The following is a 27,463-nucleotide window of genomic DNA, read 5'->3' on the forward strand; positions in this document are numbered from 1 at the left end:
TACACTCACATTGTTGTGTAACCATCACCACTATCTATCACCAGAAGTTTTTCATCATCCCAAACTGAAACTCTGTCCCTCTTCCACTTTTAAGAACCCTTGTGATTACCTTGGGTCCAGCGGAATAATCCAAAATAACCTCCCTAGTTTAAGGTCAGCTGATGAGCACAGTTAATTCCCCTTTGCCTTGTAGCCTAACACATGCACAGCTTCTGAGAATTAGGATGTGGCCATTTTTGAGGTCCATTGTTCTACCTACCCTCCACCCACTAAGATGGCTGGGGAAACACATGAGACAGTGTGTGCCAAGGACCTGCCCCAGTGCCTGGGCACTCAGGAGGCTGAACTGAATACATGCTGGCTGTAGTTCTTACCATCATCAGCATATTTTCAGCACTTAGACAGCCAATCTCCGTTTGGGCCTTGGCCCCTCTCCATTCTTTGTCTTGTCCCATTGGACATGGTGGCTTCTCGCTCACACACAGGTCTGCCCTTGGGCCCTGGATGTCAGGCCAACCAGGGAGCAGCCACTTGAGAAAGTGTAGAGAAACACGTGTCCTTTGCAAAGTCAAGGGGGGATGGCAGAGAGGTTAGTGCAAGTCGGACAGACGCCACACTCATCCCCAACATCTACCCTGAGCTCCCAAGAATCCCATAGCGCCCTTGATTCTGGGACTTCCCTCCTTTGGGCCACCACAGGCCCCAGGATTTCCTCTGAATTTGAGCAGACACTTCCGAGGTTTTCTGCCTTCCCAGGCTGGAGGTTCCCAAGTCCAGGGACCTAACTCTTCTCCCTGCTTTTTCTCTTTATTCCATTTAGCCACCTGTCTCGCTGCCCCCTGGGCTGCTTTCCTGCCTGGAGCCACTTTACCCAGACTTGTGCCATTTGCAAACCTTCTTCACAATTTTTTTTTTTTTGCCAAATTCACAGACCACTCATACTATTTTTTAGCTGTTATTTAAACCAGTCACCTTTCTTCTTTCCTCCTTTCCTTTTCTCTCCACCCCCTCACCCCTTCCTTCCTCACTCCTTCTTTCTTTTCTTTCATAATTCTAGGATTGTTCCACACAATAATATACACGAAGTCAAGGTTTGATATACTGGTTGCTTATTTTTTTCCCATACACATTAAGATAGATAATTGCTTTCTTTTTTTATATTTTATTTATTTTTAGCAGCGTTGGGTCTTCATTGCTGCGTGCGGGCTTTCTCTAGTTGCAGCGAGTGGGGGCTACTCTTCGTTGCAGTGTGCGGGCTTCTCATTGCAGTGGCTTCTCTTGTTGCAGAGCACGGGCTCTAGGCATGTGGCCCTCAGTGGTTGTGGCACATGGGCTCAGTAGTTGTGGCGTGCAGGCTCAGTAGTTGTGGCGCACGGGCTTAGTTGCTCCGCGGCATGTGGGATCTTCCCGGACCAGGGATCAAACCCATGTGCCCTGCTTTGGCAGGTGGATGCTTATCCACTGCGCCACGAGGGAAGTCCCAGTCATCACCCCCAATGCCCAACCAGTGGTCCAGGCACCCCACTTTGGGAAACACTGACTATAAATCATGGCCCGTGGGCCCTTCACTGTCTGGCTCCTCTCGCCAGCCCAGACCCTAGCCACTCACCTGCCACATGCATGTCAGCTCTCAAGCCTTCACACACACTGTTCCCTGTGTCTGAATGCCCCCCAGTTCTGTGCCCTGGAGACACCCTGGTCATCTGTAAGGGTTCTCTTCACTGTCGACTACACACCTGCCAGCCCCGTCCTCTGTGACCCTGGTACTGGATCCTTTCTTCTGTGCCAGCCCTGCTCTCTTATCCATTCAACCATCCTTTTCCTCGGCGCGAATGTGCCTCGAGGGCAGCAAACATGTTCTACTATACTTTTCCTGCTCTTGCATATCCTTGGTTACATCATTATTTTCTGTATCTTGCTGCCAATTAAACCTAGTACCCCATTGTTTATAAGACTTGTCCCTAATCAGAAATGTTAAAACCTGAAAACCTGTGTGTGTCCTAGAAGAATTCACTTATTTATCAAAATGTGGTACTTGGCACATAACGGCTGTCGGCAAACTTGTTTTGTTGTCTGCAACAAATCCGAAACTAGCATGGTGCCTGGCCCAGAACAGGGATTCCATCAATATTTGTTGAATGAATAAGTGAACGCACAAATAAACAGATGCTGGAGCAGAATTTCCCAACTCTGCCTGTACTCAGTGTTTGACATATAAACTATTGTGTTTTTACAGGTAATAAAAAGGAAAGGAATTTGTCTGCTAAGCGGAAGGACAACGCTGAGGTCTTCATTCCCAGCAAACCTGAGCCAAACCTGAGTCCCCAGTCCCTGACCGTGTTCCCAGACCAGGAGAGGGCATGCTCAAGTAAGAGTTCCGTGCCCACCCCCGAGCAGTTGGGACTGGGCTTTGGGTCAGTGGGGTGCCGTGATGGAGGAGTCCTTGCTTCTTCACCCTCCTCCCTGAGGCCTGAGCTGACCTTCAGCAAATGTATTATTGGTCAAGGTCTCCAGAGAAACAGAGCCAATAGGATGTGTGTGTATATACATATGCCTATATATATACATACATATATATATAGAGAGAGAGAGGTGGAGAAATTTATTTTTTTTAATTATTTTTTTATTGAAGTATAGTTGATTTACAATGTTGTGTTAATTTCTGCTGCACAGCAAAATGACTCAGTTATACACATACATACATTCTTTTATATATTCTTTTCCAGTATGGTTTACCCCAGGGTATTGAATATAGTTCCCTGTGCTATCCAGTAGGACCTTGTTGTCCATCCATTCTGTATGTCATGGTTTTCATCTGCTAACCCCAAACTCCCAGTCCGTCCCTCCCCCAGAGAGAAATTTGTTGTAAGGAATTGGCTCATGCAATTATGGAGGCTGCCAAGTCCAATCTATACGATGGGTCAGCAGGCTGGAGACCCAGGAAAAGTCAGTGTTCCAGTTCGAAGGCCATCAGGCAGGAAGGGCCAGTGTTGCAGATGAAATCCGGAGGCAGTCTGCTGGAGGATTCTCTCTTATTTGTGGGAGGATCAGCTTTTTTGTTTTATTCAGGCCTTCCACTGATTGGATGAGGCCCACCCACACTATGGAGGGCAGCCTGTTTTCTTCTACCAATTAACATGTTAATCTCACCCCCAAACACCCTCTCAGAAACATCCAGAATAATGTTTGACCAAATAGCTGGGCTCCCCATGGCCTAGTTGAGTGGACACCTAAAATTAACCGTCACAGTTACTTTCTGGGTCTACAACCAAGATGTGGTTATAACTGAAAATTTGTTTTATTTTTGTTTTTACTTTTAAATGAATTTGCTTACTTTATATGGGTAACAATACATGCAGATGATACTACATTCTAAAGGTACAAAGAAGTTTATGGTGAAAGGTCTGTGTGCCGCCCTTCTAATGAAATGAGGGGGTCCATTGATTGAGTACTTACCATGAGCCAGCCACCACTGTAAGCTTTTATTTATTACAATTTACTATGTGTTTACTTATCATTTACTTATATACATTATATAGTTTACTTATATATATATATAAATTCTATATGAAATTTACTCATCTATATGCAGTAAGTCCCCTACATATGAACCTTCAATTTGCGAAATTTCAAAGATGTGAATGTGCGTTCCATCAGTGTCATGTGTGAGTGAAATTGCAGCTTGGCCTCCGTCTCCTATTGCTGACGATCCTTCAGCTCTACCGTCTCCCACCTCCTCTCCCTCCTCCAGTCAGTAACTCTTCTTGCCTGCTCACTCGATGCCAGCCCCTGTATGCCAGCTGTTGTACTGTACTACTGTACTTTTCAAGGTACCGTACTGTAAGATTTAAAATGTTTGGTTGTTTTGTTTGTTTGTTTGGGTTTTTTTGGCCACACTGTGCACGGCATGTGGGATCTTAATTCCCCAACCAGGGATTGAACCCACAACCCCTTCATTGGGAGCACAGAGTCTTAACCACTGGACTGCCAGGGAAGTCCCCTAAAAATGTTTTCTTTATTCTTTGTGGGTTTTTAATGTATTATTTGTGTGAAAAGTATTATAAACCTATTACAGTACAGCACTATATAGCTGATTGTGTTAGTTGGGTATCTAGGCTAACTCTGTTGGACTTATGAATGAATTGGACTTACGAACCCACTCTCGGAACAGAACTCATTCGTATGTAAGGGACTTACTGTATAAGTAAATTATATATGTAATTTATATGTGTAGGTAAATTATAATCCTTATCACCAGGCTCTGAGGTGGGTTCTCCGATTGTGCCCATTTCTCAGATGAGGAACTGAGGCACAGAGCAGGTGATTCACACAACTGGAAAGCAGCAGATGTAGGCCTCAAACCCTGGGGGAGTGACTCCACTGCTGTGTGCTTACCCAGCAGACTGCACACACTGGAGGCTGCAGATGAAACATCTCAGTCTGATGCTGTGGATCCAAACTAGTGGCTGGAGTGACTCTGTGAGGGCAACTTGCTTCTGAGTTCTGTGATCCAGAGAACCTCAGGGAGCTCAAGGCATCCTGGTGTCCTAAGAATTTGGAACTGTGGGGTGCCTAGGGCAAAATCCAGCCCCAGCCAGCCAGCCTTGTTAGACAAGTGACCTCTGTGGCCATGACATTCCATCCACGTTTACTAAGGAGCTGGAGGGACTGTTTCCTGCAGGGACGGGCCAGGGGACCTGGCGGCAGGAAGCAACCCCTACTCCAAACAGTCACCGTTCCCAGATCTGGACCAGTGCACTCCATGCATGAGGCCTGAGGCTTGAAGCTCTTTTCCCAGCAGCTCAGGGCAGATGGAAGGAGGCGGAGGAAGTGATAACAGTCCTTCCACTTACTGAGCGTTTGCTCCCTGCTGTGTAAATATTGTCTTGGTTTGGATTCCCCAGAACCAGACTCTGAGATAAGGATTCCAGAACAAGTAATCTAGTTGGGAGGTGGTCCCTGGAAGGGGACAGGAAAGGGGAGGAGCCAAAACTGGCTTCATCACCAAACAAGTTCACTGGGCAGGTGGAGCTCCACCTGGCTGGGGAGCTCAGGGGGCGGTGCCGAGCAGAAGCCTGCTCCCACCCCGGGGTGGATGAGGGACCCTCCCTTCGGTCCTGGGTTGCGGGCTGTGCCTGGTGGTGTTGACCCTCCAGTGCTCTGGCTCAGGAGGCTCTGGGTGCCGGTGGAGCCCTGAGGCAGAGCTGCAGGTGGAGGTCTGGCTAAGGGGGCACCCAGGCATTCCCTGATTAACCCTTATCAAGCCCCAAACTGATGGGGGGGAAAGACTGTACTAATACAAGGCAAAGCATTTTAGATAGCAAGTGGTAAAAAGAGTGGATTGAAGGAAAAGCATCTACATCAACCCGTGTAAATGAACTTTCAAAGGTGGTGTGATCTTTGGGCACAGCCAGACCCCAGTAATTAAAGTATGTCAGCAGTCTGCCTCTCCACACCTCTTGGCTCAGCTTCTCCTTTATGCCTTGCATTCTCAGAAAGGCTCTTAGGGTGGTGAGACAGCCCACCAGCAGCTCTGGGCTGACAGCCCACCAGCCCAGCAACCCTGGCAGAAAATAGGCCTGGCAGACTCTGCAGCCTGACCACCTGGTACAAATCCTGCCCGTCCACCTACCAGCTCTGTGACCTTGGGCAGGTTACTTAACCTCTCTGGGCCTCACTCTCCCATCTGCCAAACAGGGATAAGAGTAAGACTCTCCTCTGAGGGTCAGTATAAGGATTAAAGGACTGGATGGATAGACTGCTTAGAGGAGCGCCTGGCTCAGAGCAGCTCAGTGCTTGCTCAGGGTCAGCTGGTGGAGAGTGTGGAGGGCAAGCCCTGAGCCATTGTTTCTTCTACGCCTGGACTGGCTCCACTGACCACTGCTCGAGTTGACAGGACTCCAGTCTGTACTGCTGATGTTCACTCTATGTGAAAAATTTTAAAATGGCTTTTTAGAAAATTCCTCCAAGACAAGTTGTTAAAAGAAATGAAACCAAGGGTAGAGTGCCACTGTGCAGGAACCTTCCAGAGCCCCTGGTAGAGTGGGAGCAGCACAGTGGCGGTCAAGCACCCTTCCCAGCCGTCCTGCTGGGCTCACTGGGATCTCCCTCCTTCATGTGCAGGCCATGATCACTAAATATTTTCGTTTCTGGGTAATAAAATGAAGAACCAGCACTTACAAAGCACTGAACCAGCTCCCAGGTGGTGTTTTGTACCACACGTGTTAATCTTGCATTTAATCACCCAGACAACCCCGTGTAGTAGGTACTGCTATTATCAACACTATTATACAGAGGAAACCAAGGCACAGAGAGGTTGAGGACTCTGTCCAAGGTCACACAGCCAGTAAGTGGTAAAGCCAGTGTTTAAAACCTGGCTGCAGAGTATCTGTTCTTAATCACTCCACTGCATGGCCCCTCGTGTGTCAACTAAACTGCTATTTGCTTGCGACATACCCACATCAGTCTAGTTCTAAGCAATGACGTGCCTAAAATCCACAGGTTGGAGTCACTTATTCTGTTTTTTCTAATGTTCATTAATATAAATATATAATATATTAACATTTTTAAAGTTAAACCATGTATCAACTAAAATCATTTCAAATACTGTATTCATTTCCCAGGGCTGCTGTAACAAAGTACCACAATCTGATTGGCTTAAACAATAGAAAGTTATTGTGTCACATTTCTGGAGGCTGGGAAGTCCAAGATCAAGGTGTCAGCAGGGCCATGTTCCTTCTGAAGGCACTAGGGGTGAATCTGCACCAGGCTTCTCTCCTAGCTTCTGGTATTTCCTTGCCTTGTGGCAACATAACTCCAACCTTCACCTGGTGCTTTCCTGTATGCACATCTGTCTCTGGATCCAAGTTTCCCCTTTTTATAAGGGTACCAGTCATATTGGATTGAGGCCCACCCTAATGACCTCTTCTTAACTCGATCATCAGCAAAGACCCTATTTCCAAATAAGGTCACATTCACAGGTGCTAGGAGGTTAAGACTTCAACAAATCAACTGTAACACACACCTTCATGTACAGCATTTTGAGAAGTCAAGCTTCATTAATTATTTATAATCTGCCTTTCTCCAAGAAGTTCTGACATGTTCTAACAAATTTTGTAGTGCAAGAAGACTTTAACAAATACGTAAGGAAATGAAGGTAAAGGGAAAACAAGAGTAGGAACAATAAGTTGACGCCAAGGGGTGAACAGATGAATGCCTCAGGGGGTCACACTCATGACTCTGAGTTTCTGGACCACCATGGCAAGGAAGCAATGCATTCACATAAACAGCACATGTCACTGGGTCCATCTGGTAAAAATCAGATTACCAGCTGTCCCTGGCACTTGGTTCTTAGTTTGTCCCATTGATTCCCTTAAAGAGGACACTGTTTGAGGTGGTGGAATCCTCATTTTGAACAGGTTTGGAGGTCAGCCTTTATCTATTAAGTATACATGGCTCCTACATAGGCCAAATTTGAAAAAAAGGAAAGTTGAAAACCATGGCATTGTCACCACTCTCATACTGAAATGGGATGACATTGGAGCCACATGTCCCACGGGGATGAGGTTCTAAAGGTCAAAAAAAAGTGCAGGTGGTTAAAGCTACCCTTGAAAATCCCTCAGACTGATGATCAAGTGCAGCGTATGTGGCTCCATCTAGAAAACCCCATACAGCCATATCACCTCTCCTTAAGCCCAAGAGTCATTGCTCCTTCAGGGTGGGGACAATCACAGCTTCTTGGTCAAGCTCCAGATGAAGCAGTTGGCCTTGTTTAGGGTCTGGTTGTAGGGAAAATGTGATTATAAGCACTGGCATTATGCTGAGGTCACTGAGATATTCGTACCTCCAGAGGCACAGGACCCTGAGACTTGCTGAAAGGACAGAAGACTCAAACCAGCTCTCACTTGTCCAGGCAAAATCTGGACTGCTTAGATGCTTTACTTTCTGTTTGTGGGGGGGACATCTTTCTGGGGGGCATACAAAATCAGCCTTTTTATATCTTCCTGGTGAACTGAACCTTTTATCACCATGTGTTGTCTCTTTCACTCTAATAATGCTTTTGTCTTAAAGTTGACCAGCTTTCTTTTGGTTAGTGTTTATGTAGCGTATCCTTTTTCATCCTTTCATTTCAAACAGTCTGCATCCTTACATTGGGGTTTGTCTCTTGTAAACCCCATGTAATTGGTTTTTATTTTTATCCTCTAACAATCTATGTGTTTTAATGGGCACATTTAGTCCATTTACGTTTAATGTAATTGCAGATATATTTGATTTTAAATCTACCATTTTATTGTTTGCTTTTTATTTGTTCCGCCTGTTTTATGTTCCTTTTTCTCTCCTTTCTTGCCCTATTCTGAACTGATTACATTATCCCTCTTTTTTCTTCTCTATTAGCTTGTTAGTTATACATTCTTTTACTAGTCTTTAGTCATTACCAGAGATTGCAACATGTATTCTTGACTTATTAGAGCCTACTTTAAATTAGCAAGTTTACCGCTTCTCATTCAGTGGAGACCTTACAACTCTGTAACTCCATTTACTCCCATCCAAAATTAAATGCTATTATTGTCATGCATTTTAATTCTCTCTAGATATTAAACCTCACCAGACATCATCATTATTATTATTATTATTATTAAAATAGTCAATAGTAATTTACATTTGCCTACATTGTTAACCTTTCTGTGCCCTTCACGCCTGGCTCTTTCTAGGTCACCCTGACTCTCAGACTGTAGCCCTGAGTCTGTCACCAGCTCTCTTCAGTTTCTCAGCCTTGCAACAGCTCTTAGAATCAGCAGCACCTTGAGGGGAAACACTTCCCAGGCGCTGGGGTCACCTCTCTAGGTTTCTATTCTCCTGCCTGTAACCCTTCACAGCCCTGTTCACTCTCCATGCCTTCAAACAGATTTCTTTTTATAAACAGATTTTTATACTACTATTTGGTCCGGGTTTTCTAGTTGTGCTCCAGGGATAGGTTGGTCTGGATTAGATAGCCTGCCATTACCATAAGTGTAACCTATTGCCTGCCCTCTTAAAAGAGTTATTTCTCTCCTTGCTCCTTTATCCTTGGCCAAGGTCATAAAATTGAATTTATGTCAATTAAATGTACACATGATGCAACTCCACAAGAGCTTAATTCCTCTCTATCACTATAATTGTCCCTTGTTCTAATGAAAGGGCCTCATGCCCTGGGTTACTTTGGTCTCTATCAATAAGCCTTCCAGGAAACTTCCAGAGACCTGTTGTCTTGTTGAAGGTGAAAGAACGTCAGTCTTTAATGCAGAAAGTTTACTGTCCAAGTTGTCAGAGTGCTCTAGGGAAGTTATATATCTGAACCACTTTTCCCAGACAAGCTGCCAACCACAGAAATAAAGTAACACCCCTCAGCATGAGTGAATTAGAAGACCCTAACAGCCCTGCAGTTAGCGCAGTTAGCATTTCTGTCAAGAAAACCTGCAGCAGGAAGACCATTCTGCCAAAGTCCAGAGTCTCATAACATATGTCAGTGTTCATTATTAATAGCAAGTGTCAGAAATCCAAACTGGCTGAAGCAACACAGGAAGATGTATTGCTCAGAGACCTGAAAAGTCCAGGACTATAGATTTGCCCTCAGGCATGGTGGGATCCAGGTACTCAGATGATGCTATCACCAGGAACTGTTTCTTCATCACTTGGCTCTACTTTTTGAGTCCAGTGGGTCTCAAACTTGAACATGCATCAGAAGTATTGGCCAAGCAAATTAAAACCAGATTGTTGGACCCTGCCCAATTTTTAATTCAGTGCGTCTAGGGTGGAGCCTAAGTGTTTTAATTCCTAACAAGTTCCTAGGTGATACTGATGTTACTGCTCCAGGGACCACACTTTGAGAACCACATCTGTAGTCTCAGGCATGGTCCGGAGATGGTCCCTGGTGGCTCCAGGCTCGCATTTACTGACTTAGCAACCCCAGGGGAAAGGGACTGCTCCTCTCCAAATAGTTCCAGCAGAGTCCAAGAACCAGCTCTACCCTGAACCGATCTCCAGTCTCTGTAGTCAGGGAGAGCACCTGTTCTCTCAAGGGCCCAGGCAGGGCCAGGAGTGGGGGCAGATCCAGATCCATCCAAAGCATGTAGACTGAGAAGATGGAGAAGAGGTGGTTCCCTGAAGGAAAACATGGATGCCGTGAAGGTCACTGCTGCTGGGAGGATGAAAGCAACTGCTGCTCATTTCTTACAAAAATTAACCACACAGGACACTTTGCTACAAATCTTCAGGGGCCGGGTGCGGAGCAAAGGACTGTAATATGCGAGGAAAGAGTAAAGTCATTTAGTCAGGGATGGGGAGATGGGGGCTGACTGCCTTCCTTGAAAAATCATTAAAAATCACGTGCATTCCTGGGCTCACGAAGAGACAGCAGCGGAAGAATGAGTATTAAGGGTTACAGACAGCATCTGCCTGTGGAGAGGCCCCCAAATAAGCTTCAGAGATGAGAAGAGCACAGGCCTGGACAAGCCAGGTGTATCAACTATCTCTTGCTGCCTAACAATCCTTTCCACACTGCAGTGACTGCAAGCAACAATGCTTTTATTATTGCTGCGGGGGGGGGGGGGCTGGCCAGTTCCATAGTGGGTGCCTGGCTGCCTGGTCTCGCACGGCCACCCTCACAACATCTGGCGGTCCCGCTGGCCCAAGGGCCTCAGCTGGGACACCTCGTCTCTGCTCCACGTGGTCTCATTATCCAGCGCCTGGTGGTCTCCAGGCAGCCCGAGAGGACACACCCCAGCAGTGCTTTCTTAAGTTAGGCTCCACTTGGTCGTGACTGCTAAGGACCTGTTGGCCAAAGGAAGTCACCAGGCCATGCCCAGCTAGAGAAACAGATTCAGCCCACCTCTTGATGGGAAATGCTGCAGCGTCACAGGGCGATGTGGCACATTGCAGGTGGGAGGCATTTGTGGCCATTTGTCGCAGTCTCCTACGCTGTGGGAAGCGTGTAGCCTGCTGAGGCTGAGCCAACTTAAAATGCACAGAGGCTCTGGAATACTCAGATGTAAGCTCTTGTCCCAGCGGGCAGCCCCCTTCCCCCTCCTGGTTGGATTTTAGAGGGAGTGTGTGCAGCTCAGGACAAAACACGGCTAAGCCAGCTGTTACCCTGGACCTTTCACCACACAAATCGTGCACAGTTTCCGGGCTGACAGGCACGTTACCACCACTGATGCCCCGTCTATAGCAGGCGCTGCTCCCCAGCTCACGATTGCCACGTCGGATCATAGGACTTTTCAAGAGACACCAGGAATCCCGATTTTCAGGTGGATTTCCTCTTCTTCTTTTTTTTTTTTTTTTTAACTTAGCATGTTTCCAATTTTTAAAAAAAGTCACACAACGCAATCTGCAGGCTGGCTTCAGCCTTTGGGCTGCCGGCCTATGAGCTCTACGTTAGACCCTTGTGATTCTCAGATGTAATGTTTGCCTTTTCAGTGGATTCCCAGGTGATCTCAAAGGGCCCTTGCATGTGGGAAGGGGTCATTTTGCTGAGACTCTGACTTTGAGCTTTTCGAGTCATAGCTGGCGAGTGGGAAGAAGCCGCCTGGCTGGTGAGCTGACCGGACAGCCCCCATGTCCTCACGTCTTCTTTGTGACATGTGCTGCATTCATGGTAAATCTCCTGAATTGATACGCTCTTTTGTTTCCCTGCAAGAGAGATGAAAGCCAAGTTCTAGTGAAGCAAAGAGAAAGTGAAGTTAACAGTAGAGGAGTGGTTTTCAACCAGAAAAGAGAAGCTTGGGATAAATTAAAATGTGCCATTTGGCTTTTGCTGGTGGCACCGATTTATTGTGTGAATAAATCCACCGTTCTCCAGATCTGTGATGAGAATAAATCCACCCTCACGTGGTGCTCAGGCCAGTGCAGAAACAGCTCCCCCAAGAGAGCAAGGAGAACTTCCATTGGAATCAAAAGGCAGTGACCTCGTGTGCAATGAGGAAACGCAGTCTACACAGCCGGGCAGCGAGGATGTGATTCAGGAGGACACGGGCACTGTGTACACGCGTTTCTGGGAAGCCGTGGGTGGGGAGAGCTCTGGTGCTGGAGCTGTGGCATTGACCTTCACTCAGAGAAAGGCTGATATAATTTTTAAAAGCATCTTCTTAGCCTAATAGGACTCAAAGGGCACAGGCAGGACCCAACGATCGTGTTGTTGCAGGAGCATTCCCTCCCAGATGAAAGGCGCTCAGGGCAGACGGGTTTGTGCAGACAAAGCTGAACCCTGCTGGAAGAAAATGCCTTCCTGATTATCCTTTTCCAAGAAGAGGTGATCGTAGGGTTGTAGTGGCCAAGAACAGATGGTTTTGTTGGGCGCGCTGCTCCGCCATAGCCCCAGACCACTGAGGCACAAGCGGACGGGGCTCTCGCCCACATAGTGGCAATACATAGGCAAGGGTCACCACGCAGGGGCTCTCTTTCGACTGACTTTATAAGTGCTCTAGGCACGAAGTGCAGAAGGAGCTTACGAATCTCAGGTTCTGCTTATCCTGGCGTTGCCCGAGCCTCGCACCGATGCTGGGGTTCGCACCCCCAGTGTCAGAGTGCTGGTGCGTTTGTTTAGCTGTACACAAGATCCTTGGCCCTTATTTATAGGGTCTTCTGTAGGTTCTGAAGGGGCCTTGAATTTCTCAGCTCTGCTTTACTGCAGATGGAGGAGGAGATGATATGTCTTAATGATATTCGCAAATACTGCAGATTGACAAGGTTTGGAATTGAAATCATTTTCTATCCATTCATTTGACAACGATCATAATGCCGGGAGCCAGGGCATAGCAGCAAACAAGGTGGGCGTGGCCTCCTGGAGTAGTAGGAGGCCTCTGGGGCTTACGTGGCCTCAGGGTCCCATGAGACCTGTCCACCCCCCCGCTGCCCCCCAGGCTTCCCCTCGCTCCCCGAGGCCAGCCCCCCTGTGCCAAGCTCCGCCCACCGCAGGGCCTTGACACCTGCTGCTCCCTTGGCCTGAAACAGCCTCCGCATATGGGTATTCACAAGGCTCCCCGCCTTCAGGTCTCTGCTCAGGTGTCACCTTCCCTGACCGAGTGTCTGAAATAGTGTCCTTCCCCCTCCTGTCATCTCTAGCTTTTATCCCACTTGATTTTTCTCCCCAGCACTCATCACCTGCTGCTGGTGTGTCCTGTGTGCCTGATCCGTGTCTGTCTCTGCCCCATGGCTGTGAGGTCTGTGAGGACAGGGACATGCCTTTCCCACCCACGTCTGTACCCCGGCACCCAGAGCAGCATCTCATCCCACAGTGTAGTGACAGTTGAGAGCCTGTGTCATTAATGCCTGTGCCTTGCGGGGAACCCAGTTCTGCTTCAGCTCCCCTTGGGGTGAGGATGTGTTGGTGCTTCAGGATTCCTCAGTTCCAGCTCCAGAGGGGCTCAAGGCCACTTCTTTTCTTTCACTCTCTTTGTCTGTCCTCCCAGCTGCTTCAGGGACCTGCGTGAGGAAGATCTCAGTGGCCTCACCACACCCCTTGGACCCACAGTGTTTCCATAGCAATGAGAATCCCCACCTCCATCAGCTCCTTCCAGCTCTCACCTTCTCATCCCTCGAGTTGCAGAGCAGGCCGAGTAGCTGATAAGAAAGGAAAACAGAGTTAAAGCAGCCTTGACTGGGGAGAACAGAATCCCCAGGTCACATTGCCAGCAGTGCCTTACTCTATGTCCCCAGGAGCAGTACTGGAGCCACAGCAAGAGTCCATCAAAGTCAGAGGATGACCCACTGCCGTTATCGCCCAGGCCAGCCAGCCATCCGAAGGCATGCAAGGCTTCCTTTGGGTGCCCTTGACTTTCCTGGAGGAGCAGCTTGGACTTGCCGTGGCCTGTATTAGACCAGCCCTTGGGTTCTGTTGGCTTTCATGTTTCCTAAAGACTGAAATACTTTATGAACAAATACATTCAGGGGGATTTCACATAAACTTCAGATTCTAACTTTTCTTGGAGGAAAACCTGGCAACACTAGAAGCACAGCTCTGTCTGGCAGGCATTGGCTGGAGCTGGGCAGTGGCTCAGCTGCCTCCCATCTCCCCGACCCCCACCCTGAGTTCGGTCTTACTCACTCAGAGTGCCTGCCCGGTCCCTGGTTATTCACATCCAAAGCCCCTCTCCTGGATGCCTGGAAGAAATTGGTGTCCCCTCCTTTTAGCTTAGCTTTTCCATCAACCCAGTACCTGGCTATACTCCCTCTCCTGCCAAAGCCATTCTTGGTGTTGCTACTTGAAGTCTCATTCAGATGCAAATTCTAACAACACAGCAGGAGGATAAAGGGCTCCAACTAAATCTCTAATAATCAACGGTGCCTGTTAACTGAGGTCATGAGGATGGAAGGTTGCTGGGTTTTTTTTGTTTGTTTGTTTTCAAATTTTATTTATGTATTTATTTATTGGCTGCGTTGGGTCTTCGTTGCTGCGCACAGGCTTTCTCTAGTTGTGGCGAGCGGGGGCTGCTCTTTGTTGCGGTGCACGGGCTTCTTATTGCGGTGGCTTCTCTTGTTGCAGAGCACGGGCTCTAGGCGCGTGGGCTCAGTAGTTGTGGCACGCAGGCTCAGTAGTTGTGGCTCACAGGCACTAGAGCGCAGGCTCGGTAGTTGTGGCGCACGGGCTTAGTTACTCCGTGGCACGTGGGATCTTCCCGGACCAGGGCTCGAACCCGTGTCCCCTGCATTGGCAGGTGGACTCTCAACCACTGTGCTACCAGGTAAGCCCAGGTTGCTGGTTTTTAACAAGCCTTTGTGCCAGGCTATCTATATCTATATATCTGTATCTATATCTATATCTATATCTCCCCAGAGAAGTCATAGCTATCAATTCCCAGTTAGTTAGTTATAGGCCAGCGTTAATGTCAGTCTTTGATACTATTGTTAAATGATGCAACCCAGTTGCCTATGTTGAATTCACATCTCCAGCCCAGACCACCCTCCCAAACTCCACACTCGACAGCTCCACCCTGATGCCAAAATCGCATCTCTGGGCTCCAAGCTGCCCCCGCTCTTCGCTTCCAAACCTGCTCTGCTGACAGCCCTCCCCAGCTCAACTGAAAGCAGCCCCATCCTCTGTTTCCTCAGGGCAGAACCTTGGCATCACTCTTGACTCCTCTCTTTCTGCACCAGCCACATCTACTCTGTCAGGAAATCCTGTTGGCTCTGTCTGCAACATACACGCAGAAACTGACCACACTCTGCGTCCCCCCTCCACTGGACAGCTGCAGGAGCCCTAACTGGCCTCTCTGCTTTCCCCCTCACCCCTCTTCATTCTGTTCTCCACTCAGCACCTAACTCAAATCAGGTCCCCTGCTCTCAAGCCTTCAGTGGCTCCCCATTTCTCTCGGAGTAATGGCCTTACAGTGTCCTCCGAGGCCCTGCCTTGGCCCTCCCCACCCCTTCTCAGGCCTCTCACTTCGCACTGGTTCCTGGACCACACTTCCCCAACGCTCCGTGAGGCCAACGCTGCCACCCTGCTCGCCCCATCTCTGTTACCCTGCTCTGCTGTTCTTGTTTTTCCATATCATTTTCTGACATGGAACACCCTAGAGTATTTATTGTTTCTCTGCCTATTGCCTCTCTCTACAAGGGCGAGGGTCTTGATCTGTGTGGTCGCTGCTGTGTCCCCAGTGCTAAGAACAGAGCCTGGCAGAGTGGCACTCAATAAATATTTGCCGAGGGGATGAAATTCAGTAGGTTAAAGCCTCTTTAAACATCCCAATGGAAACATTTTGAGCAGTTCTATTTTTAAATGGAGATTTTTTTTTTTTTTTTAACAGAGAAAGAATCCAAACATAAGTAATTGAGAGGATGTTATCATAACCCCCCATGTTCATTACCCGACCTTGGCAATGGTCAATTGATGGCCAATTTCATCTGCACCCACACCCACACCCCAGGTGATTATGAAGCAAATTCAGGTCACCATATTTATCTATAGATATTTTAGAATGCCTTTCTTTTTACAGATGTGTAGTATTCCATTGGGTAAACGTACCATAATGTATTTTTTTCCAACCAGTCTTGTTGGGTACTTTTTCATATATTGCAAATATTTTTGCATATTATAAAATCAGTGTTCCACTCATTAGAACTTCCAGAATCGACTACAGCTTTGCAATACTTTTTTTCTTCAGTTGAGGAGTAATTTCTTTGTAACTCTTATTACCCGTGCAAATATGAAACAAAGCAAAAATATTCCCAAATACCCATCCTTCTTCACAATGTCAGGTATTAGTCCTTATAGGCACTTTGTTAGAGGGCTAACTTTTTAACTTTTTATTTCAATTTTAGATGTAAAGGCAAGTTGCAAGGATCGTACAAATGACACTCCCATTCCCCCAGGTTCACCAGTTGTTAACATTTTGCTGCAGTTGCTTTATATTTGCTCTGCGTGTGTGTATTTTTAAATCATTTGAGATTAAATTGTAGACAGCATCCCACTTTACCCTGAACACTGCGGTATGTATCTCCTAAGAACAAGGGCATTCATTTTACATTGCCACAGTGCACTTACGTATGAAATTCAGGATATTTAGCATTAATACAATACTATTATCCAAGTCACAGACTCTACTCGGATTTCTCCACTTGCTACAATAATGTTCTTTACAGGGATATTTGCCAACCCAGGATCCAGCCTCGGGATCACCATTGCATTCAGCTGCCATGTCTGCCCCATCTGCTTTCATCTAGAGCAGCTCTCCAGGCTATCTTTGTCTTATTTGACCTTGACATTTTTGGAGAGTATGGGCCAGTTGTTTTTATAGAATGTTCCTCAATTTGAGTCTAATCGATTTGGAGCTGACCTCCAAGAATGCAGTCTAAAGGCTCACCCCCTGTTTTCTGCCCCCAGGACCTGGAAGCCGCCGAGAGAGACCCCTATCAGCAACCCGAAAACTCGCGCGCAAGGCGGAGGACCGAGAGGAGGACGCCTCAGCCGTGCTCAGAGCCATCCAGGTGGAGAACGAGGCCCTGCAGAGGGCGATCCTCAGCAGAAAGGCTGAGCCCCCCGCCAGCCCACCACAGGTGCGTTCCCGGGCAGAGGGAAAGGATGGAGAAGGACTTGGGCTACTCAGGGACCAGGCAGTGTCTGAGCGGTGCTTGCAAAGGGCACATGGCGAGGAGAGAGAGCAGTGGAGGCATCCCTGACCTTAGACCAATCAGCACATCCACTGTCTGATGCACAGCTGCTTACTGACCTGTCGAAGTCCCCATTTCCTCCACCTCCTTTCCATCTTTTGTTTCCTAAGCCTAAGTTGGACGCTAATATGCCTCCAATTCTTGCTGATTTCCTTACAAACCCTGAATACCTTCAACTAGAGTTGCACATTGTTGGGTCCGAGACAGAATGGCGCAAACAACCAGCTCTGGCTTCTCTGGAAAGACCCCCTTCCCCAGAGCATGAGCCCTTCCGGGCTCCGCAGTCCTCACCACTCCTTAATGTCCTGCTCCTGGCCTGCTTCACCTTCTCAGGAAACCCCTCTGGCCCTACAGGTGTTTGAGTTGGTGCCCACAGCCTTCGGCTTTGAGCAGCAAACAGGAGGATGGATGGTGGGGTGGAGCGGGGGTCTCTGGGGAGCTGGAGGCCTTGGACATCCCTCAATGTCTACATCCTTTCTCAGAAGCATGTTCCCTGACTCACCTGTTGAAATCCTTTACCTTAACTTGATGTTCACAGTAGCCCTGAAACAGGCAGGGCTGGTTTCATCACACTGTTTTATAGATATGGCTGATGGCACCCAGAGAATCAGGGTGGCTCTCTCATGGTATGTCTGTGGAAGTGGCTGAGGTCTGCCTGCCTGAAAGCCTAGGGCCCCGTCCACACCGCTAGTTGCTCCCCAGGCCCTGTTGGCGGGCTGCTCTTTGGGGCGATCATCAAGCAGCATCTGTAGTCTGTTTTCCTGGCGTTCGGCCCTTTGCCCCTGACATTTGTGTCTATGACCTCAAGACGGTCTGTACCTCTATCAGTGAAGAGTGTAAAGTGGATGGCTTTATTCTGACCTCAGATCATGTGATTCCATCCTTCCAGGGCACAGAGAGACCACCAGCAGAGTCATGGACCTGTCTGCTGAAGGAGGAGACCCCTGAGGTCAGTGAAGGCCAGAGAGGGACAGCAGAGCCCCATTCCCACAGCAGCCAACGGTCTCCAGAGGGCCTTCCCCACACGGTCCCAGCAGGGCCTCACCGTGCTCCCTGTGCACGCCAGCATTCTGCCCATCTCCCAGATGGGGAGACCCGTGCTGAAGCGCGTTGCCCAAGGTTACGAGTGGAAGCCAGAACTCACCCAGGCCTGCTGATTCCAGTCCCTTGTTACGTTTCCATTTCCTGACAAGATAACACAGAAAAGGGTCTTAGTATCCTAAATAAATCAATTTATATCTACATCTACCTAGGTCAGTTAGGCCAATCTCAGCAAAGATGGCCCCAGGAAGTATGGTCGTGAATTAATAAAACACCTGGGAACGTCTTTGTTAGATTGTGCACAAGTCTATGCTGTGTTCTCAGAATACAGAGGTGGCTGAGTCAGACCAGAGTAGCCCCTGCCCTCAGGGAGCTTTCAGACAAGATTCGAGTATATACGAGTAAAGCCGTATATAACCAAGGTGACTTCAGAGAGAGGTGGCAATACAAGGTGCTAATGGGTGAGAGAGTGACAGGGTATAGGATGGTGGCTACCTCCCACAGGGGGATCCAAGGAGGTCCCTTGGAAGGTGTCCCATTTAGGCTGAGCCCTGTCTAGTAAGAAGGAGCCAAAAAAAAAAAAAAAAAAGGAGCCAGCCAACAAAGGAACAGCATTCCAAGTGGAAGGAACAGGGGAAAAGCTTTGAGGTGGGAATGAGCCTGGCCTGTCCCAGGAGTGGGAGAGTCGTGGAGGAGAAGAGGACAGGGGAAGATAAGGGGTGGACAGTAGGGAATTGGAGAGAACGCTCATGAGACAGAGTGCCGGGCAGGGCAGCACCCCAGAGCAACGCAGTGGTTTTCTTTTGGCATTGCTCCTGCTTTTTCTATTACTTCCCAGTCATCTTAAACCGTTGCCGGCCAATATTTCTGACAGGTTCGCCACTCTGCCCGCCCTGCGGTCCAGGATTTCTGGATGACCTGACCCCTGATTCACGGAGCTTCAAATGACTACAATTATTTGCAGATAAAGAGCAGAGCACATTTCTAGTTTAGATGATAAATGGAAAAGAAGGGGAAAAGGCTTGGAGGATTAAAAATCAAAGGGTCTAATGTTACTGGAATTCTCCATGGAGTCCCATTCCCTTGTAGCAAACAGAACAGAGGTTCACTGGAGGTGGAGAAAGGTTTTGACGAGAGAAATTTTTCAGTGGCTCATTGAAGCAGACCATCTCCTGGGACCTCCCAAGATCATAAGAAACTGAGATCCCACCTTTCTTGCAAAGACCGTGTGAGGGGATTCTAGATCTAATCAGCCCCAGGTAGTCGCTTTCACCCTCATTCCTGTTCCCGGTTTCCCGCAACGAGACTGATGGCCTGCCAAGTGTGTCCCTTTGACCGTGGCTCTGCTGTGTCTTGGGCCAGGAGGGTCGCCTGGGACATCTGTGTAATAAGCTTTTCCATCCTGCCTCAGCGGCCCTCCATCACCGCGGCAACCAGCACAGCGACCAGCGCGCAGGAGCAGTCCAGGGCAGCAGGGGGAGCCAGAGCCGTCAGCGGAGCCATCGACAGAATTGGCCTTCTGGGGAGCAGGTACTTATGAGGCAGCTTCAAAACAAACACAGCAACCCGTAGCCACCCAGCCACGAGGACCTTGTTAACTGAGGCTTTCCTTTGCATTATGATTCCAGACCATCTAAAACTGCTCCCTTAGACTGCATCCCCCCTCACCCTCCCTCCAACCCCAAAGCCTGAAATTGATTTGATTTCTTTCAGACACATGGCTCTTGGCTTGTTCAGTTCCATTCAGCCCGTGTAAAACTTCAGTCTCCTCAAAGGGTTCCACGGAAGCAGCCCACGCGGCAGACAGTGACCCAAGGCAGTGTCCTCTGAACCTTCTTTTCTCTGTTCAGAGTTTGTTCAAACGCGGCATTCTCTTCCGTTCGCGCACCGCATCAGTGATTGGCACTGTCAAGTTTTACTGTCAAAATAAAGGCTTTCCTGTAGTCGTCAGGCAACACTGATCTTCAGAAAGATGCACCATGCCGAGCCAATAGCTTCAAGCACGCATTTGAACCCCACCATGCTCCCCGGGCCGCTGTGCAGAGCCGGGCGCATGGTAGTCTGTGCAGTGCCCGTGCCTGGCTGAGCGGTGAGAGCAGCTGAAATCCAGCCTGCACAGCGGTCGCTAAGCTGAGGCTCTGGCCTGAGGCTGCATCAGCCCCAAAAGGCGTGGGGGCTTTTTCTCTGCACAAAGGAGGAACTTCCTGGCCAGTCTATGTACTCTCCAGATCTGTGTCCATCCAGAGGGTGTTTGCCTTTGATAATTTGTAGAAAAACTCTGAATAGGCTAAAGGCAGTGCTAGCCACTCCTCCAGGAGTCTGCAGACCCCAGACTGGAAACCATGCTGTGGACCACTGTGGCCATAGATAAGAACTTGAAGTTTCCTCTGAGAGTGAAAGGGCTGGGCCTTGAGGATATGTTACATCAGATACAGACACAGGATACATTACAAGCAGCACACACAGCACCAAATGCTTCTTTCTTCATCATCAAGATCCTTTGTGCTTCAGGGTCTTGGGAGTTCTCAGCCTTAAACAGCACAAGTAGGGTGTGTTTGCAGACAACTCTCTGCTAGGTTTGGAATGCTGTGTCCTCAGAAACTAGAGCTGCAAGGCAGGTCACTAGATCAGGAGCTGGCAGACTTTTTCAGTAAAGGGCCAGATAGCAAATACTTCAGGCTTTTCACTTTTTGCTTGTTTGTTTGTTTTAACAACACCTTAACAACGTAAAAACCATTCTTAGCTTGCAGGCCACACAGAAACAGGCTGCGGGCTGCATTTGACCTGCAGGCTGTATGTACTGTGTAGGCACCGGCTCTAGACTCTTACAGCCTAGCAGTCAGCTTAAGGAGATCAGCTGGCCATCTGGCCCCAAGCAATTTCTCTTACTTGGCCCTTCTTTCATCGCTAATTGTACAATTATTTATAAAGGGAGAAAACCAGCTGGTGTGCGCCTTTGATCTGTCTGCGGGGTGTGAGTATTTTCGTCTCAAATTGTTACTTCTCTCTGAAATAGAAAAGTAAGCCCGGTACCCTTGATGGGAACATTCTCTATTGTGTATCATTACTATCGATACCTGTTTGCTAAAACAAAATCAATTTCAGACAACAGCAGAAGGTTCTGAAAGTCCTCCAGGCCATCGAAAGTGACTCCGCCCAACTCAGCCAGGTTGTTTCACCCACTGAGGAGCAAGTTCTGGACCCAGAGGTGAGAACCTTGACCTGTGAGGGTTTCGGAAGGCATCCACGTCTTGCCTGAAGGCTGAGGGAGGAAGGGCCCCTCGGTACAATCATTTCTGTTCGGTGGGAGCTGCTCTAACAGTGGTAAACTTAGCATCTTTCTGCCCCAGTCTCCGTCCCCCCTCCTCCCCAGCACATAGACATCCATGTAATGGAGCATGGAGTTTCAGCAGACAGAAGCCTGTCCACACAAGAGGAAATATAAATAGCCTGTAAGCCCATAGAAAAATATCCAGCATCACTTGTAATCAAGAAATACAAATTAGAGCAACCTTAACATCCCATTTGATGTCAACAAATCTCAGTTAACAAATTATTTTTTATGATAACCTCTGGCACTGGCAAGGTTACAGTAAAGCTGGCAGTCTTACCCTGCCGGCAGCAATAGAAATGGGTGGAAAGCTTTTGAAAAGCTGAAAGGCTCTTAGGAAGAGCCTTAGAAATACTTATGTCTTCCAGCCCGACGATCCCACTTCCTTACCCTGAAGAAATCACTCAACAGGAATAAAAAACTATAGGTGCAAACATGTCTATTGCACAATTATTGGAAGTAGGGAAAGGTGAGAGAAAAAAACACAGAAATAACATAAATGTCTCACGATAGTAGAGTTAATCAGGAAAGTATGATACATCGGCACAATGCAGTCGTGTAAAAGGATGGAAATTTTCATTATGGAGATTATACGGATAGAAAATGTTAAGGATATAAAGTTAGCTGCAAAAAGTGATGTTCACCTTCATCGAGTCCAATACGATTGCAGCGACTGGGCGAGGATATGGCTATGAGCGGGTCGATGGAGCTGAGACATGAACGGTGAAAGGGCAAGGTAGCATCAGGGTGGAGGGATAACGGGTGATGCTCTTCTCTTTTGGTCAAAAGGTGTGTGTCCAGCACATCCTCTCACTTCTTCCTCTACCCAAGCCTTTCTTATAACTATTTGGTTCCGTGGTCACCCATCTTGTGATTGGCCAATGGGGACTTAACAGGAAGCCCTCCCAAAGTCACACGTAAAGCTCATATGACAGCAGAAAGAGCCCTGCTCCAGCCCAGACTGGAGTTCTGGCTTGGAGTCTGGCACCATCATTTAGAGGTCGTGTGACCTTAGATAAGCCTCTTAAGCTGTCTGGTCCTGGGGGTGTGTGACTGTCAAACTAGGTAAATAATCCACAGCCCACGGGGGCCACTGTGCAGCTGGAAGAGGAAAGGTCTGTGAGGGCAGACGGCTCAGTGCCTGGCACAAGGCAAGGAGGAATCAGGAAATATGCCGTCTAGAAAAATCTAGGGAAAGCAAAGCTTTGTTCCCCCCTGTATGGCATAGTTGGTTTCTTAGCTATGAAGATCCTAAGTGTGGTGAAACCTCAGCCACGTTAAAAAGAGCCTGGATGCATCAAGTCTCCTTATATTATAGGAGACAGAAAACCCAGGGCAAGCTGACTTATAAAACAAAGAGAAGAAAAATGGCACATTTCTTTGTAATGAGTGCCGTAGTCGGGATCAAGTAGGACTTGATCCAGAGGCTCACGCTATGTCTGTACCGTGTCAGCTGCATCTTGAGCCTCATCCCCACCTCAATGCCCAGTCCCAGCTCTGCTGTCTCCCTGTGATCCCTCAATAGCTAGAGTGATTCCCACCTCTTGCCCTTATACCCTCAGACCCCACAGTCAGGAGAAAAGAGCAGTTTCTCCACACACAGATCTGAAATTGGGTCACGTGCCCATCACTGAGCCATTCCCTCCAGGTGGCCCGGGTGACAGGACACACTGATCAATTGGACCAGTTCATCTACTCCTTGGGGTAGGAAAGTGTCCATCCCCCATACCTCATGGCTGAGAAAAGAGAAGGGACAGCTTCACCAAAGGAAAAGCAGGTGGTCTTGTTGAGAGCGGGGCAGTGAATGCCGGGGACCAGAAGCTTGCCAGCCAGTGTTTGCCTCAGACCCCTCGATCCTAAATCGAGCAGGGGTGGCCGTCAGGTTGCAACTCTTACAAGTTGTGACACTTCCTTAGTTAATAGACCCTTCAGCTTCTTCATTTAGAAACCCCGCTGCAGGAATTTGCATATCTTAGGTTGCACTGTGCGTGAGATCCAGCAGCCCCTCCTCGAGGCAGCTCGCCTCCCATCTGGCCTCCTCCCAACGGCCAACAACCACGGTGACCAGCACCGCATCCTCACGCCTCCCACGGGGCGCACCTGGCAGCGGAACGCGCCTCCCAAGCACAAGTTCATTAACCTCCCGATCCCCGAGCCCTGAGCCGGGCCCGTTGAGTTTTATCACCATCCTGCCCGCCTGGGACTCAGGCCCAGGGTAGCAGAGGGCTTGGCCTGGGCCCACAGGGCCCCGCGGCAGAGAAGGAGGAAGCCATGGGGTCTGCTAATAAACACAGCCCCTGCATTCCTTCCGGGGGCTGACAGCTTACTTACCTCCCTCCGTGTCCCCATCCCATCGCCTGACAATCAAGGCTCATCCAAACACATGCTGAGAGCGCTAGCACGTCTCGCTGGCTATTAATTAAAAAAATAAGTAGGGAACAGTTGCTGTTCATTTGCCCAGCTTCCTGCTCACAGAACCATCGCAGATTACGGTGTTAATTAAGAGAGGGCATGTGCAAGCGGGGAAGGTACCATTTTCTGAGCGGCTGATCCGTGGCGACCAGCACTGCAATCAGAGCCCGAAGGGGCCTCGGGAAGTCATTCCGCGGTGTGGCCATTGATTGATGGCATTCACGGCCTCTCAGACCAGACAACCTACCCGCGAAGGAGGCAGGCATTAAAATCCATGGAGGAGAGAAATGGGCGGAAATGGCCACTTACAGAGTGCACGCAGGCCAGGACTGCTGACCGGGTCTTCTCCGGGTGCATATCCCGCTTAATCTCCGGGACAGGATTGTCAGATCTATGGTGTCATCTCCTGGTCCCCAACCAGGCAGGGGGATGTCAACTGGCTTGTCCAGGGCCCTGTGTTATCTACTGTGTTAGACAGGCCATCTGCTAGGCTACCACTACCAAGTACCACAGACTGGGTGGCTTAAACAACAGAGACTTCTTTTCTCACAGTTCTGGAAGCGAATGCAAGATCCAGGTGTTGGCAGGCTGGGTTTCTCCACCTTCTCACTGAGTCCCCACATGGCCTTTGCTTCGTGCCTGCCCATCCCTGGTGTCTCTCTGGTCCTGGGGGTGTGTGACTGTCAAACTGGGTAAATAATCCACAGCCCACGGAGGTGGTGGTGGTGTCCAAATGTCCTCTTCTTGTAAGGACATCAGTCAGAATGGATTAGGCCCACCCTAACGGCCTCATTTTAACTTAATTACCTCTTTAAAGGCCCTGTCTCCAAACAGAGTCATCTTCTGAGGTACTAGGGTTTGGGCTTCAGTATCTGAATTTGTGTGTGGCGGACACAATTTAGCCCATAACACCAGCCCAATTCAGCATAAGTTGTGACATGCCTATAGGACATGAACCCTTGGTAGTGGATGAGAAAAGTACGTGTTCAGGCAGAATCTGATGCCTTTTAAACATTCTTTGTTATTTACAGACTCTTACAGAAAATACTAAGTGCCAGGGTTCACAGTAACTTTTTTTTTTTGGCCGTACTGCATGGCTTGCGGGATCTTGGTTCCCCGACCAGGGATGGAACCTGGGCCCCGGCAGTGAAAGTGGAGTCCTAACCACTGGACCGCCAGGAAATTCCTCTAGTAACTATGTTTGAAATGCCTTACAAACATGAGCTCATTTAATCTCCATGATAACCATCTGTAATGGGTGCTCTTCTTATCCTCATGGTACAGAGGGGGAATCCCGGGCACTGAACAATTAAATACCTTGTCATTTAGTGGTAGAGCTGGATTCCACCTGTTGTATTTCCATCCTTTGGCATTACTTTTCTCCTCGCTAAGGACAAATCGGGACCGAAAGCAGAAGAGATCAAAGATGCCATCTACGTGACCATGGAAATCCTGTCCAACTGGGGCAGCGCGTCGTGGGTGGGTCTCACGGAAGTGGAGTTCTTCGACCGGAACAACACAAAGCTTTATGTGTCACCTTGTGATGTGGCTGTCCGGAACTCGGACACGCCCGGGGAGCTGGGCCACCTGGTCAGCAAGAACTTGGCTGTAAGTGGAGGCGCCCTTGTGTGAGTCTTGGCCGAATGTTTTGATGCATTTTTTCTGCCCACGATAAGCCCACGGTAAGGGTGTGGGTGCAGCAAGGGGAAGGATGATGTAATCGTCCACAGCCATTCATTTGGGCAGGGTGGGGAGGAGACGGAGGGAGAGGCCTCCAACCGCACCCCCGGGCCTGAGCTCTTGCCCAGATCCCTGCTCTGTAGAGGGTTCTTATGGGGGTTGAGGGGACAAAGCGGAGCCGGTTCACCCCCTTTATCTACATTGCAGTTTCCCACAGTAACCGCCAAACACGGGACCTCAGGGGTCATTGAGGACAACGCCCACATTTTGTAGATGAAGAAGCTAAGGCTTGGACAAGGGCGTTGACTTGGCCAAGGTCACACAGCTGGAAGGTCAGGGAGGGGGGAGGGGGGCGGTGCAAATGCACCCCCTGCAGCCTGGCCCAGGGCCCATGCACCCTCTCAGGGTCCTGCTTCCCTGGGGCATGGAGTACGCACCCAGCAAACGTGGAACATCACTTTCTTTTAAATATCTGAAAGTTAAAAAAAGAAAAGCACTGGCATTTTCTCTTCCTGCCACTTGCAAGCTGGACACAGGAGACTAGACAGACCACCCAGCACTGACTGACATCTTTACGGTGCTATGTTGCTTCAGCATCAGTCACCGTGACCTCTGGGAGGGGCCCGAGATATGGGGAAGAGAGGTTGCCTCTGAGCCACGGAACTGGCTGAGCAAGGGACAGGGGCAATAGGAAGACTTTCCCTTGGAGGCTTTTTTGCACTTTTTAAATTTCCTGCGACGTACATGTATTTGCTATTCCAAAGAACAAATTATTAATTTTTTTAAAGGTATTGAAAATGAAGACAATTGCCACATGTTCAGTTCTTGCTTTGTGCCCGGCACCACGCTAAGTGTGTTGTGTGTATAACCTTATTTAAACGAAACAGTGTACAGGCTGGAGAAGCAGAAAGGCCTGGGTTCAACGCTTAATCACTTACGGCTTCACGATCGTGGGCAACTCACCTAACATCTACTTTGATTTCCTCGTCTGTAAAATGGGGATAATAATAGTACTTACCTTGATACGATGTTTTAAGGATCACATGTAAATATGATCCTCACTCTTCGAAAGGGCTCCAAAACATCAGCTATTCCTGTTTCCGTTGTTACTCGTCGTCGTAGTAGTAATACCACTATGAAGTAAATATTATTACCATTTAAAGAAAAAGAAGCAAGAAAGGAGGGCTTTGAAATCCCCAGCTCTAGAGACCCAAGTTCTGGTCTTGACTCTCTAGCCTTGGGCATCTTACCCGCCTTCTCTGAGAGTCATTTTTTTCTGCCCCCTGTAGAATGGGAGTGGAGGGCCTGGATAATTCGTATGATTCTTATTTTGCCAGCAAAAGAAACTGAGTCTGGCTCTCTTTAGCCAATTTTTGAAAAGAAATTTGTTGCAAGTCTTTTGAGTAGCTGGCGTATTCACTGTCACCCAGGCCAAAAGAGGACAGGCCCCGTGAGCAACTTGGGGTTCTGGGTAGCATCCTGGGACGCATGAACACCGAGAGTTTGGTCTTCTTTTTTGGTGGGGGGAGGGTGCAGTGTTTGTTGGTTGATTGGTTAGTTAGTTGGTTTGTCATCTTGTCATTCTGCTGGAGATATCCAGTCCAGGAAAGGAAGGCTGATGGACCAACCTGGCTAGGAGGGCCGGGCACCTTGGTGCCAGTTCCACTAAGATGCCCCAGTGGGGCAGGGAGGGAATTTTCCCTGAAGAAATTTGTGGTTGTTACTGAAAGAAAGGCAGGGTAGATGTGAGATAGCCAGGAAACGCAGCCTGTCCATAGGGTTGGACTGGGTGTTTTCTGAGCCCACTTAAAGATCAGCAGCTCTGGGACCTTGAAGGAAACAGGTCATGGCCGCTTG

General features: G+C 48.6%; 1 protein-coding gene across 7 annotated transcripts in view; it reads left to right on the plus strand.

The window, feature by feature from the left end:
- Window positions 1–27,463, plus strand: part of KATNIP (katanin interacting protein) — a 194,908-nt gene that overhangs the window by 95,361 nt on the left and 72,084 nt on the right. For all 7 annotated transcript variants that reach the window (XM_068524188.1, XM_068524190.1, XM_068524184.1 and 4 more), the window contains 6 exons: window positions 2,237–2,368; window positions 16,856–17,028; window positions 18,032–18,091; window positions 19,595–19,713; window positions 21,289–21,391; window positions 25,319–25,534. In XM_068524188.1, the coding sequence (XP_068380289.1) occupies window positions 2,237–2,368; window positions 16,856–17,028; window positions 18,032–18,091; window positions 19,595–19,713; window positions 21,289–21,391; window positions 25,319–25,534 (803 nt within the window). The remainder of the gene's footprint in view (window positions 1–2,236; window positions 2,369–16,855; window positions 17,029–18,031; window positions 18,092–19,594; window positions 19,714–21,288; window positions 21,392–25,318; window positions 25,535–27,463) is intronic.

The sequence above is a fragment of the Eschrichtius robustus genome, chromosome 16 (genome assembly GCF_028021215.1).
Source record: "Eschrichtius robustus isolate mEscRob2 chromosome 16, mEscRob2.pri, whole genome shotgun sequence".
In the NCBI taxonomy this organism is placed as follows: Eukaryota; Metazoa; Chordata; class Mammalia; order Artiodactyla; family Eschrichtiidae; genus Eschrichtius; species Eschrichtius robustus.